Here is a 12528-nt window from a genome sequence, read left to right as displayed (position 1 = left end):
TGATTATGAAAATATGAAATATTCTTTTCCAGCCATCTATATGCTAACAATTCATAAAGGAATATTAAATGCAATAGAAAAACTGTAGGTTTCTTGTAACTACATATTATTAAGTATTAGTTACTACTCAATCAAATCCACAGGGTACATATACATTCGGATTAATTGATTTTTGTAATAATAAATGAGAGTACTAGTTGTTACAAGGATTGGCATAATTTGACATGCACAACCTTAATTAACCAGTCAAAAGGAAATTTTGAATAAGTGCAAAGGCTTTAAAACCATAGAGATCCATCTGAGGTGCCAACTGTATACAGAGGAGCAGAACCAGCTGCGTCTCTATCTTATTAATCTTTTCATACTTTGGAAAGTACCATTCTGCCATTTTACATATAGTCTCTGGAGCTAAAGTCCAAGCGGTTTAAAGGGAACTTTACAACGAAGAATATATGTATAACAAATATGATAATATTAATAATATTAGGTTTCAGGAAATGCTCTTGAATGGTGGCTAGTGCCAAGGATATATATACTACAGTGTGGGGACACTGCCCACTACTTCAACTAAAGTGGCAGCCCCACATTTAGAGTTAATTAAAAGTTGGAAACACCACTGAAAAGAAATTGTCTTAAGCATCCTTTCTTGATAATCCAGCTTCTCTTATTTACAAAAGAGAAACAAAGGTCAACATTACCATACATGAGCTGGCTGTTATTGTGGTTGAGGAAAGAGTTTAATGATAAAAAATATACGTAATGAGTAGATGCAGCCACTCATTCTACATGCACATGCTTTGTGTATGTCCTGTTTGAACTTGCATACAATTAGACAGTAGATTGCTGACATCTGGCCTTGAGAAGATGTCATTTGTTCATAGCAAAAATGAGTTTTACCATACATGAGATTAGAAATCTGTAAACATTGTGAGCTTGGACTGATGGGTACACAGTGTGTGCTGACAAGTGATATGTCTAAGTTACATGCAACAAGGTTTGGAGTGAATCTATCATTGGTACCAGATGTTTGCAATAAGATGACGTGTCCTTAACCATAATTTGAGCTGTACTTAATTCCATCTGGTTTTAATTTTTACCACAAAATGTCAATTATTTAAAAACCCAACAATTCTAAGAAACCTTAAATTCTACTTTCAAAATAGTTTTGTATCAAACACAAAATGCCTACTGGCATAATGTTTGTCAAACAGTTGGAAGCAAGAGAGGGAAAGAATTGTGTCTTTTGTGTCTATACAGGTGTGTTCCATTTTCACAATTCAGTTTATGAGGTTTGCTATTTATGTGAAAACCAAAAGTTCATAGTTTACTGTGTCTGAAGGATTGATTTAGATTTGGGTTGCAGAATTGTGGGATGTGGTGATCCAGTACCTTTGGCTTTTGGAAGCATCACTTGAAATCCAGGTGAAGAAAAGAGAACTGAGATGGACTAACTGTTCCTGAATCCCAGATTAAATTGGAGGACAAAGATCAGCTGCAAGAGGAAATTCTTCTACTTTAGGGGTTTTTTTCATATAATTTAGGATCCTGATAACTCCTGGTTCTCAAACAAATCAAGTTGGTCCGTGCAAATGTTCTCAAAGGCAGGGAGCCATGCCATGTCTAGCTATGCAGTGCACAACAGTGCATTATAGCTGTACAATAATGCATAGCAGTTGTGCATTGTCTGGGCAGCTATGAAATAAATAGTCACCAGAGAACAGGTTAAGGTGATGGGCTTCCTTCTTAACCTTGTGTGATTTTAATAACACACGAACTTTAATGGTTGAATAGAAGTAACACAATCATGTTTTTTTTAAAAAGTACAACAATGAATCAAATGAATCAATTTACCAAGGTCCCCAAAGCCCCAAAATAAAAATATTTTTTGTAATGTTGAAATTCTTGCCTGAGGTCTATTCCATAGTCCTCCTATCCCACAATTCAGATATATGAAGTTTATCTAGGGAGAAAGAGGTTATTTCAATTAGGAAAACACTTTCATTATTAATGACTAATGAATTGCATTCACAGGTGGGAGGATCATGTTCTATTAAAACCTGTTATTTGTCATCACTTCTTTCACTTGGATTGTGGTCATGGCTTAATTGAGATTAAATATATAAAGACAAAATATGATTTAATGTAAATTCAGAATGCCTGGAGTAGTACAAAGTCAGGTTCTTTAAGGGAAAGTGTGGTTATATTTTCCACTGTTCTGTAATCCTACTTTATTCTTGATTCCTTGTTTCATTTTGTTTTGTTTTGTTTTGAATTTTGGAGCTTTTAGGTTAATCCCCCATGCAGTAGGTTGCGCCCTCCTTACCTCAGGGCTTAAATATTGCTTGCTTCTAAAGTGGCTTTTCATCCATGAAAGAGATGTTCCCAACATCAGTGCCCTTTTCCTCTTTACATTTTCTTGTGTAAGAGAAGAGTGCTGCATTTTCATTTATGGTGAACGGACAGCCAGACTATTCTTTTTACAGTATGGTTAGAGATATTGTTGTGTATGCTAATCAAAACTGCCTTGCATAAAAGTAAAAGTGTCCCTGCCGTTTTATTTCACTAGTCGTAGCCGATTTTAGGGGATGGTGCTCATCTCCGTTTCTTTAAGCAATTGAACCAGCACTGTCCAAAGACGTCGCCATGGTGATGTGGCCAACATGACATCGTCCACAGCGCAGGGCATACAACAAAACACAGAATGCTGTTACCTTCCCACCAAAGTGAATGGTACCTATTTATCTATCTGCATTTACATGATTTCAAACTGCTAAGTTGACGGGAGCTGAGGCAAGTAATGGGAGCTCACTCCGTTATGCGGTGGTAAGACTCCAACCGCTGGAGCAAAGACCTTCTCTGGCATCTTTTAAGCCAGTGTGCCACGGCGCCTCATGCTTTGCATAATGTGAGCCAACATGTATTTGAGATCAGAGTGTGAGGTTTATTTAAATTCGAATCATGGCAACCTCCAAAAGTAAATTCTAATGGGGTAAACCAGGGATGGGCAACTATGGCAACTTTATGACCTGTGGACTACAATGCCCAGAGTTCCTGAATGCTGATCAATGTTTCCTTGGCTAAAAATCATCGCTTGTGAAAATGACTTTCATTTTTATTGTTATTTAGCATTTGTTTTTAATTTTATCTGCTTTGTTTTATATCATTGCACTCCTGCCATTATTAATGAATGTGGCTTTATAACTCTCGGATTCTATTTATTCATATCAACTTTGGTTCTTTAACTGTCATTAAGCCTTCTTAATTGAGAAATCAATCATGAACAGACATTATAAAAGACCCAGCAAATTATTAAAATAAAAGTGCAAACTATGATTGAACTCTATGATTTACTGACCCCAAAACTTGTTTTACAGTTGCTATTTTTATAATCTGAGAATTGCTCAGGTTTATAAAAATCAAAAAGGATTTTATTTATATGGGAGTGGTTTTACAATATATTATGAACCATTGAAAGCCATGAGTACCCAGCTGGTTCAGACAGAATTATATAACCTTAGTCAAATATTCAATCGAAATTATTGGACACTTTATTTAAATGCATATAAAGATGGTAACATTATTCTTTCTCCTACAAAAGTTGAGCATTTTATTGTAGATTATTGAAATGGAAATGATGTAGTGAAAGCTTTTTCCATGTTTTAACTGTCTTTGGAGCATATCATAACTTTTAAAAAATGATTGTGATAGCAGGATATATTTGTTTGCTACTACCTGTATTTTTTTAAATTGACTTATTGTGGGATTAAAAAACAAAGCAATTACCGGTAGAATATTTCAAGGTAGAAGCAAGAAAGAAACAAGTACCCATCTGCTTTCTAAATTGTCATACTTCTTTGGAACAGTATTGGCCGTGGGCATTGTCATTAGGGCGTTTCCATACCACATTCTGCTAAGCTCCCGTCTTATATTGTTGTGCCTCAAATGAAACAAACAAAATGTTAAAAAGTTATGATATTTACGTACTTACTTACCAAGCACATCTAAATTATATTAAAGTAACCAAAATATCTTTATAATCCCTAAGGCATGTCACAACTTTTGAGCACCCCTAATGTTTGGAAATTGAAAGTTGAACATTTTTACATGCCCTACTATGGTCAGTAGCCTGAGTCCTTCTTATCCCACATTTAGTAATAACTTTACTAATTCCCGTGTTACTAAAAGTATTGACTAATCAGACTGCTTTTAAAAATACATGTTGATTAAAGTTGTTTACTAATAATGTTTAATGCTTACTTGGTAGAGAACAGGGGCCTGCAGGTGGGAATTTGCCAACACATGTTCTGGACTGAGATTGAAATAGAATTTAATATGCAGCTAAACTGGCTGTTTCTAAATATTTTGACCATTTTGTCCTTAAGCTAGGATTTAGCTAAACCACAGTGTCTTGATTTAGGAATGAGGCTACTATGTATCCCACTCTTCAAGCATCTCTTCATTAATTGTCAATCAAAAGATAGAAGCTCTTAAAACTAACTGAATATTATATTAATATAGCATAGCATAGGATAGGATAGCATAACAACATAACACAGCATGTGATACAATTCCTAGAGTTCTCATACTGTATGATTATTTTAACCATTGCCAAATTCTTTTGAAATCAAACTAGAAAAAAAATCTAGAGTCCGGTTTTTCAATAAGAACATGAATCTTGAGTTATAAAATTGCAGGTCTTTTTGTAGTCCGTACTTTAAATTTGCAGATTTATATGACATAGTCCTTCATTTATACTCTCATTACGGAAAACCATAGCAAATCTGAACTTGTATTCTTTTCCTCATTGAACCATGCACTACCATAGATCTACAAATTTATATCTCCTTTGGTTTGAAATTAATTTCATTGCCGTAAACCTGGTTATTTTAGGAAAACCTGGGACTTTTAAGTGAAAAACATATATAATTTATAATTTTGTATATAGAATGTATAATTTAGCAATATTACAATTGATAAAAAATTATAAGTTTCCATTAGGATCAAGATGATATGTACATAAGGCTTTATATTATCAGAAATAACACAATGCTTGTCAACTACTAAAAGGAGTTCAATTTAGTGTTCTAGAAAGGAGAGATAATTCTTAAAATAGTTTCTATGTTTATATTTTGCTTTTACAATCAAAGCATTTAAAATTGTATTGAGTTAATTTTATAAATATATTAGATCTGCTGTGAAAAAGGGAAAGGAAAATAACCTAGTCATATTTTCTGAAAATATTTTCTTTTCAATGTTAAAGACATTTAAGAACCCATTTTGTGAACTGTAGTGTAACAGCTTGCCACATCCTGTTGCAGTGGCCTTTTATGTGTTGAGCAACAGAAAAGTTCCTTTTTCAGGCCTTTGACAGGTAATGTGACTACAAAACAAAGCACTTCTCTTTCATTCTTGTGACTTTTTTGTGCTCAATTGTAAACTTTATACATACTTTTTTTTAAAAAAATATGTCAGTGGAAAAGTGAGCATGACTATGGAAACTATCACATTGTAAAATTGGAAAATGTTTTGGGAAACTGTGGGTGTTAACTTGATAATTTCATCAGATAATACATATTTTTAAAAGATACGCAAAGCATTACTAGGGAGAACTACTCACCTATAGGAATATTCTAGACTGCAATAGGAATATTCTAGGCTACAATGTTATATATCCTTATTTAAAATAAAGTCATTTGAATTAATTTGTCCTTACTTCTCAGATATATATATCACACATATATACATATATATATATATACATACACACACGCACACACTTTATATGATTGCATCATAACTACTGCACATCAAAGTTTCTAGTTTGCCATTTAATTTGGTCTCAAATGTATGGTATGATTTTCAACTTTTCACTTCTCTTCCTATGCCTGTAAATTAGCTCATTTGAAAAATCAATTTAACCTACATAGAAAAATATCTTATTCCCCAAAAAATAGTATTATCAAATTTGTCTCCAAATGGGGAGAGAAATCATGAACGGAAGAACATAATACATAGGAAGATTCTGAACCAAATAATAATTTCTAGCGGTTTGGAATCCAATGCTTCAGAAATAAAATAATCCCGTATTTCGGAATAAAGTAACCACAGTAAATATCATATAAGTGGGTCAGGATTCACATTCTACATTCCACAAATGGTGCCATTGATAAAATGAATAAAGACACTGATGTCTTATCTGATGTCTGATATTGGATCCACTGGAAATGCACCAGAAAAACAGACACTTTGTTTTCAACTTGACACAAATTACAATCCTGCACACCCTTTTACCTTGGAACAATTCATTGAATTCAGTTGGATTTAGTTCTCAACAACTCTCCCTAAGACTTCACATGAAATGTCTTTCTTTTTACTTTCAGACACTTCCTGAGGGAATGAATTCAGAACCACATTTTTATCGATGTCTATGTCTTGTCCTATCAGTTGCCCAAGGAACATTAGTGCACACTTTGCATTAACAGGGATTTTCAAATTGCCCTCATTTTCTTAGGACTAAGCTGTAATGGATGTAGGAAACCCTCCTTCCAAGTAGACATGGGTACGATTGTTCTGTTCCTAGTGACAGCCGGATACTTTGGTTGGCTAGGGTTCATCATATATAGGGAGATAATTCATACTTTTTTAATCTGTTTGGCATGGAAATTTATGGATTCCTCCTCATGGGAGGAGCCTACAGTGCCTCAGGAGTGACATTGGTGGCGTGTAGTGGATATAAAGCGTCAACTCCTTCTATGGGGAATTGGGCTGAAGGAGTTGGTAGAAGGAGCCATACACTAATAGAGTTTCACTTCAGACAAGATAATGAAACGAGCACTGAAAATAAAATATTTTCTCCCAGCTGCCTTAACTGGTGAAGGACACTGAGCCGTCAATACAGTTTCCAATTCTATTCCAGGAGTGTTAAAGACGAATATTAACTGCTGGTTCGTATGTGGCCCTTGCCCCTAATGTAACCAGCACCACGGAGAAGGAATTGGCTCTGTTTCCTGACAGACGTATGGACTTTTCAGATTTGATGGAGAAAGATTTTGACAGATATCTTGTATTGTATGCCAGATTAATGTTTTCTTAAACCTGATGGATGAAATATTCCCTTTGTTATGAACAGGAACTTTCCCATTGTAAATAAACGAAGCTAGACTAAAAGTCAATTTAGTACATCTGCATTGCATATTCATTCGCATATTACTGGTGTTGGTATAATGTGCTGGAAAATTGATTGTGAGCAGTCAGGGATTTTCCCCTAATTGACTTCTGTTAGCAACTGTGTTTACTATAGCATACTTACCTACTAAACTACTCCTTTCTTTCCAGCTCTTCTGCGTCTTTGGAGTACTGATGACACATAGACTGGACGTGTACATAATGCAGGCGGTTATATTTGTGTTTGCATAAAACATAGCCTCTATTCCTTAAATGGTCCAGCATATTCCATGTATATGTGTGTGTGAGAGAGAGAGTCTATGGTTTTGGTTTCTTTACTAGATTGTCTGCCATGATATAATTTTGTCACATTATAATTTTCTAAGGTGTCAGGTCTTGGTCAGATGTGTGGGTACACCACTATAGGGAGTCTAGTTTTGACCCAAGCTGATAAAGGTCTAATGTTTAAGAAGTGGATAGCACAGCCAGGGCGAGGCTAAGAAACAGGTTGGTGGAGATGCAGGAAACACACTGCAGGTCATATATTAGATCTAATAAGGCAACTTGTGCGGCCAGTCAAATCCACCAGTTGTTCAATTTAATGCTGTGGAACAGCAGAGCTAATGAGGCCCAGCTCATTTCTCCAGTCATCTGGCCCAACTTAGTTTAGAGCTGCAGTATCTTTTCTGGAGTTCATGCAGGTTGTTATAAATGCCTTTTGCTGCAAACTGCTTTGTTGGTGTAAAGCTGTGTTACTCAACCATGGCAACTTTAAGATGTGTGAATTTCAACACCTGGCTTGGGAATTCTGGGACATCTTAAATTTGCCAAGGTTGAGAGTCTCAACCTTGCAAGTGAGTAGGGAAGACACCTCTGGTACAAGGCTTTTGAGGAGTTTATAAATAAAATGGCAGATTCCATGCCTCGGTATCTGTTATCTCGTTGGCAGTCTGGGATTTCTGATTTAAGGCCTTTCTATGAAAAATACTAAACCAGTCTCACATGCTTTTATGAAAAGTTCAACAGTGCAAATCCACAGTTTGCGTGGATTCCTCTTGCACAAACACATGGACTTATCTGGACAGGAATGATCAACAGCTTTCAAGCAAAGGGAAATATGGGCTTTCCCAGGATGGTTCCATGACGTGGGCCTGTGTTTCCCCTTCCCCGGGATGTTAGGAAAGCTCTAAAGTGGTGACAGCCATACTGATGACATTTTGCCTATCTCAGTGTCAATCAAGTCATGGCAGGGGCCGCCGGGAGATGAAAACAGAGGGATGTTGTGCAGCTCACTGTTGATGGCCTTTGCCAGGTTCAGTCATTTCCTGTTCATTTGCCAAAAATCACAAGTGCTAAATGGACATAACCGGAGTGTGGGAAACTTACACAGCGCAAGAGGAGGCGAAAAAGAACCACAAGCAACAATAATACTGTGCTATCAGTCCATGCAGGTTATCTGATATTACTACATTCTCTCGAAATAGTGTATAGATAGAAATACTCCTGATGGATGTTTTTTGGTAACGTATGCATGTATAATTGACCATTAAGAAAAAAATTTGCATGTTGTAAATACCATTTTTGACAAAGCAAAAGCACCACTTTTAGTTCCTTTCTTCCCTCCCTGTTTCATCGGTTCAACTGTGGAAATATCAATCTTTGGAATCCCACTTCAAAAGTCTTAGAATAAATATTCAAGGATTCAGGACTGCACCTTCTAATTTTGGGTACTATGCTTGCAACTTTGGCAGTTTATTTGCAGCAGATGAGTGTTTATATAGAAAGTCAGATAATATTTGTGTTCTTTTCCTGTAAATAATAATGTGATGAATGCATTATAGCCAAGACCCAAGTCCTACTTTTCTAATCTTCCTTATTTTTCATACAAGTTAGCATGATTGTTTCAGACAATGTTGTTCTTAGACCATTTGAAAACTGTTGCTTGCTTATGTCAGTTAGTCTGAAATGCCTTAGGATGTTACTTTAGCACAAGAGAATATTGGAAGGGTGCAATCAAATAATTTCTAATTCTGTTTCTTTTTCTCTCTCTCTCTTTCTTTTGCAGTAAATGAGATAATAAGGAATGATCTTTCCAGCACCCATGTCCACTAACAAGTGGCCAGCTAGCAGTTTAGCTGAGATACCCACATCAAATAATTGGAAGATAATCCCCGGTACCATTCTAGTCTTCCATTTTGTTGACTGTTTGGAGCTGACAATTACCTCATCTCTTTGTCTATGCATATATATATATATATAAAGGAACTGGTTGACTTCAGTTTAAAAATGCCTCCTTTTAAAAATCATCTCAAGGAAAATATTGGAAATGAATACAGCGTGGAGTATTTTATGGTTAAAATAGGAAATGTGATCAAGCATAACCAATCTCAAAAACTGATTTTGTTTCTTTCGGGCTCTACTGGACAACAACCCTGGAAGTGCCTTATTTTGTTAGTTTGTGGCATCAGGGAATTGTATTGGCAGTGTTGAAGTCGTTGCCATCCAAAGTATTTCTAGGCACAAAAACTGTCAATTGGTATAGATATCTTTCAAGATATACCCTTGAAAGTAAAATGATGTGTCTGAATTCCAGGTGTCTTTTTTCCCCGGTTTTCTCTCTTGAACTGTATTTGACATCCTGCTGCCTTATTCATGGTGCGTTTTTAAACCAAATTCTCATCTCAGCTGTACATTTCCAGCCTGTCACATTTCTTTGCTTAGGTATTGTAGAACAGTTAGTAATAACTAGCGTGTCAATATTTTTACTTCTCTTTGGTTTCAGCATAGCACAAATTAACTGAACAGCACAAAAGATTAAGGTTGATGGACAGAAACATTTGGGGGGGGGGAAGCTAACTTGTGCTCAACGAATTGATGTATATGCATGTAGCAACCTAGCATATACGCATGCATATATGTGTGTGTGTGTATATATATAGTGTGTATATGTGTGTGTATTCACATACACAAACCTAATATGTTTAGTATATTTAGTTGCCTTTTGAAGGTTTTGAATTTAGCAATAATTTCTTCTTCTACAAATGCAGTCCAGATCCCAAGAAATGCCATTTCTGTATTGTTTTGTTTCAGTTATGTTCTTTTTTTTGTCTCATGCTGATAAGCAAGCACTTTAGACAGTGAAGAAGGATGTGTATGAAATATGTATTAATTCCCAAATGACAAAGAATGAGTTAAAGCCATTGTAAATACCGCTACTGAAGAATGTAAAATATTTGTTCAGTTATAAGATGATTATTCCACTGAAGCCTTATAACTCTCTGCTAAATGTACAACACATATTACCAAAACCAAATGTTTTAATATGCAACCCTGTATATCATGGTTTCGGAATACAGTAGTTTCATGTTAATAGATACAAATAAACTTAAGCAAGTAATAATAGTGTTTAACGTTGTATTTTGTACAGCCATGTTACCATGTAGCTAGTATAGTCATTCACATAAACAGAAAAAGCATGGCTTCATTTTTAAAGCATCTAACATTAATATTGTGCCTTAGGAAATATGTGTGACCTATGCCACAGTAATATAAGTGGCAACTAAGTGCAGTGTACAGTTAATGGAAACTCAACCGGTTTCACAAAAAAGTGAAACAGTCCTAACTATTTAGAAATATTACTCTGTACAATTATGTCTTACTTCCTTTTTTAGAAAAAAAAAAGCCATATTTGTAACATTTGCACATTACTGTGAAAGTATAAGGATATAATATGGCTGTATGTACATATTATGTTACGGTAGTTGGCTGATTTTGCAACTGTTTAGCAAATCATTTATCTTGTACTTAGCTTTGTAGGAGATGCATGCATATCTTCTAAATGTGATATCATGTAAAGCTACAGCTAAACTTGTAGCTGGAAAAAAAATCCAATAAAGCACAACTTTCTGCAGAAAGCTATTTTTAGAGTGCTCTTTTTTATTCCTGAGTCAGAGTGTTTCATGAAAGAATTATGTTTTTACATGCTAAGTTAATTTTTATTTTTTATTTATTGTATCCAGCCTTTATTATTTTTACAAATAACATATCCAGCAGAAAACATATCCAACACATCTTCCTTCTCCTATATTCCCCACAACCCCTGTGAGCTGAGTTGGGTTAAAAGAAAGTGACTGGCCCAAGGCCACCGAGCTGGTTTTAAATGGCTGATGTAGAATTAGAACTCATGATCTCCTGCTTTCTAGTGTTTTAACCATTAGACCAAACTCTCTATAGGTAGTCCTTGACTTACAACTATTTGTTAAAGTGACTATTAAATGTTACAACAGCCCTGAAAACAGTGACTTTCATGCTTATGAGCATTGCAGCATCCCCATGCTGCAATGCGCATGCTCAAGATGGCGTCCTGCCTTTTGATGCACATGCTCAAGATGGCGTCCTGTTGCGTTTGAGGAGAACTTTGGGGAGATGGTTTTTTTCCTTCCTCGGGGTATGCAGGGGGTACCCTACTCCATCGTCGGTCCCAGGTCCAGCTATGGAAACCTTCTGGGTCCTTGGGGGTACCCTTGTGCTGCGATTTCCTTCCTGTAGCCGGAATGTTGTGAGTGAAACGGGGTGGATTGGCGGAGAATGGAGAGCATCTTCGGCTGGAGGCATGTATGTGTTCGGCAGCGGTGGCGGGACTCCTTGCTTAGGGGTTTCTGCTGCTACCGCTGCCACAGTCGCTGCCCATGCCGTGGTACGATCCCAGTTGCTCCCCTCTTGCTTAAGGACGTTATAGACTGGACTAGCAGGGAGCGATTGAGCATTGGCGTGTATTACGGAGACCTGGTTGGACCATAAGGGGGGTGTTCCCCTCGTGGAATTATGCCCACCAGGCTTCTGGGCATTCTACCAGCCGAGAGATCAGGGCAGGGGTGGGGGAGTGGTGGTGGTTATTAGGGAAAGTCTTGGACCTCGAGAGGTCACTGTGACTCAGATAGGTGGGTGTGAGTCCCTTTTTTTTTGAAGTGGAGCCTTGGAGCTCAGGTGGGCCTTTTTGTCACGTACCTGTCTCTCTGCTGCATTTCATCGGCCCTGCCTGAGCTGCTGGATGTGTTAGCCAGGCTGGTGATTGATTTCCCTAGCCTTATGATCCTGGGGGATTTCAATCTGCCTTCCATTGGCGAGACATCCGATTCAGCTCGGGAGTTCATGGCTTCCATGATGGCTATGGACCTAACTCAGTTAATTCGAGACTTCACTCATAACAAGAGACACATGCTTGACCTGATTTTTGTCTCTGGACAGTGGATGAATGATAAGGGATATTGTTATTAAACCCTTGTCATGGTCTGATCATTTCCTCCTCAGGCTTGACTTCCATACTGCTACCCCCCGCCGCAGGGAGGCGGAACTGATTAGATG

General features: G+C 36.8%; 1 protein-coding gene across 3 annotated transcripts in view; it reads left to right on the top strand.

Annotated features, from left to right (window-relative positions):
• The window catches only part of NFATC1 (nuclear factor of activated T cells 1), a 136263-nt gene extending 125181 nt beyond the window's left edge, over positions 1–11082 (top strand). For all 3 annotated transcript variants that reach the window (XM_081950270.1, XM_081950269.1, XM_081950271.1), the window contains exon 10: positions 9230–11082. In XM_081950270.1, the coding sequence (XP_081806396.1) occupies positions 9230–9276 (47 nt within the window). In that variant the 3' untranslated portion in view covers positions 9277–11082. The remainder of the gene's footprint in view (positions 1–9229) is intronic.
• Positions 11083–12528: the final 1446 nt, after the last annotated feature.

Source organism: Natrix helvetica, assembly GCF_964273705.1.
Source record: "Natrix helvetica genome assembly, chromosome: 4".
Classification (NCBI taxonomy): domain Eukaryota; kingdom Metazoa; phylum Chordata; class Lepidosauria; order Squamata; family Natricidae; genus Natrix; species Natrix helvetica.
The sequence above is the reverse complement of the archived record's forward strand: the minus strand, read 5'-3'. Positions and strand labels throughout refer to the sequence as shown.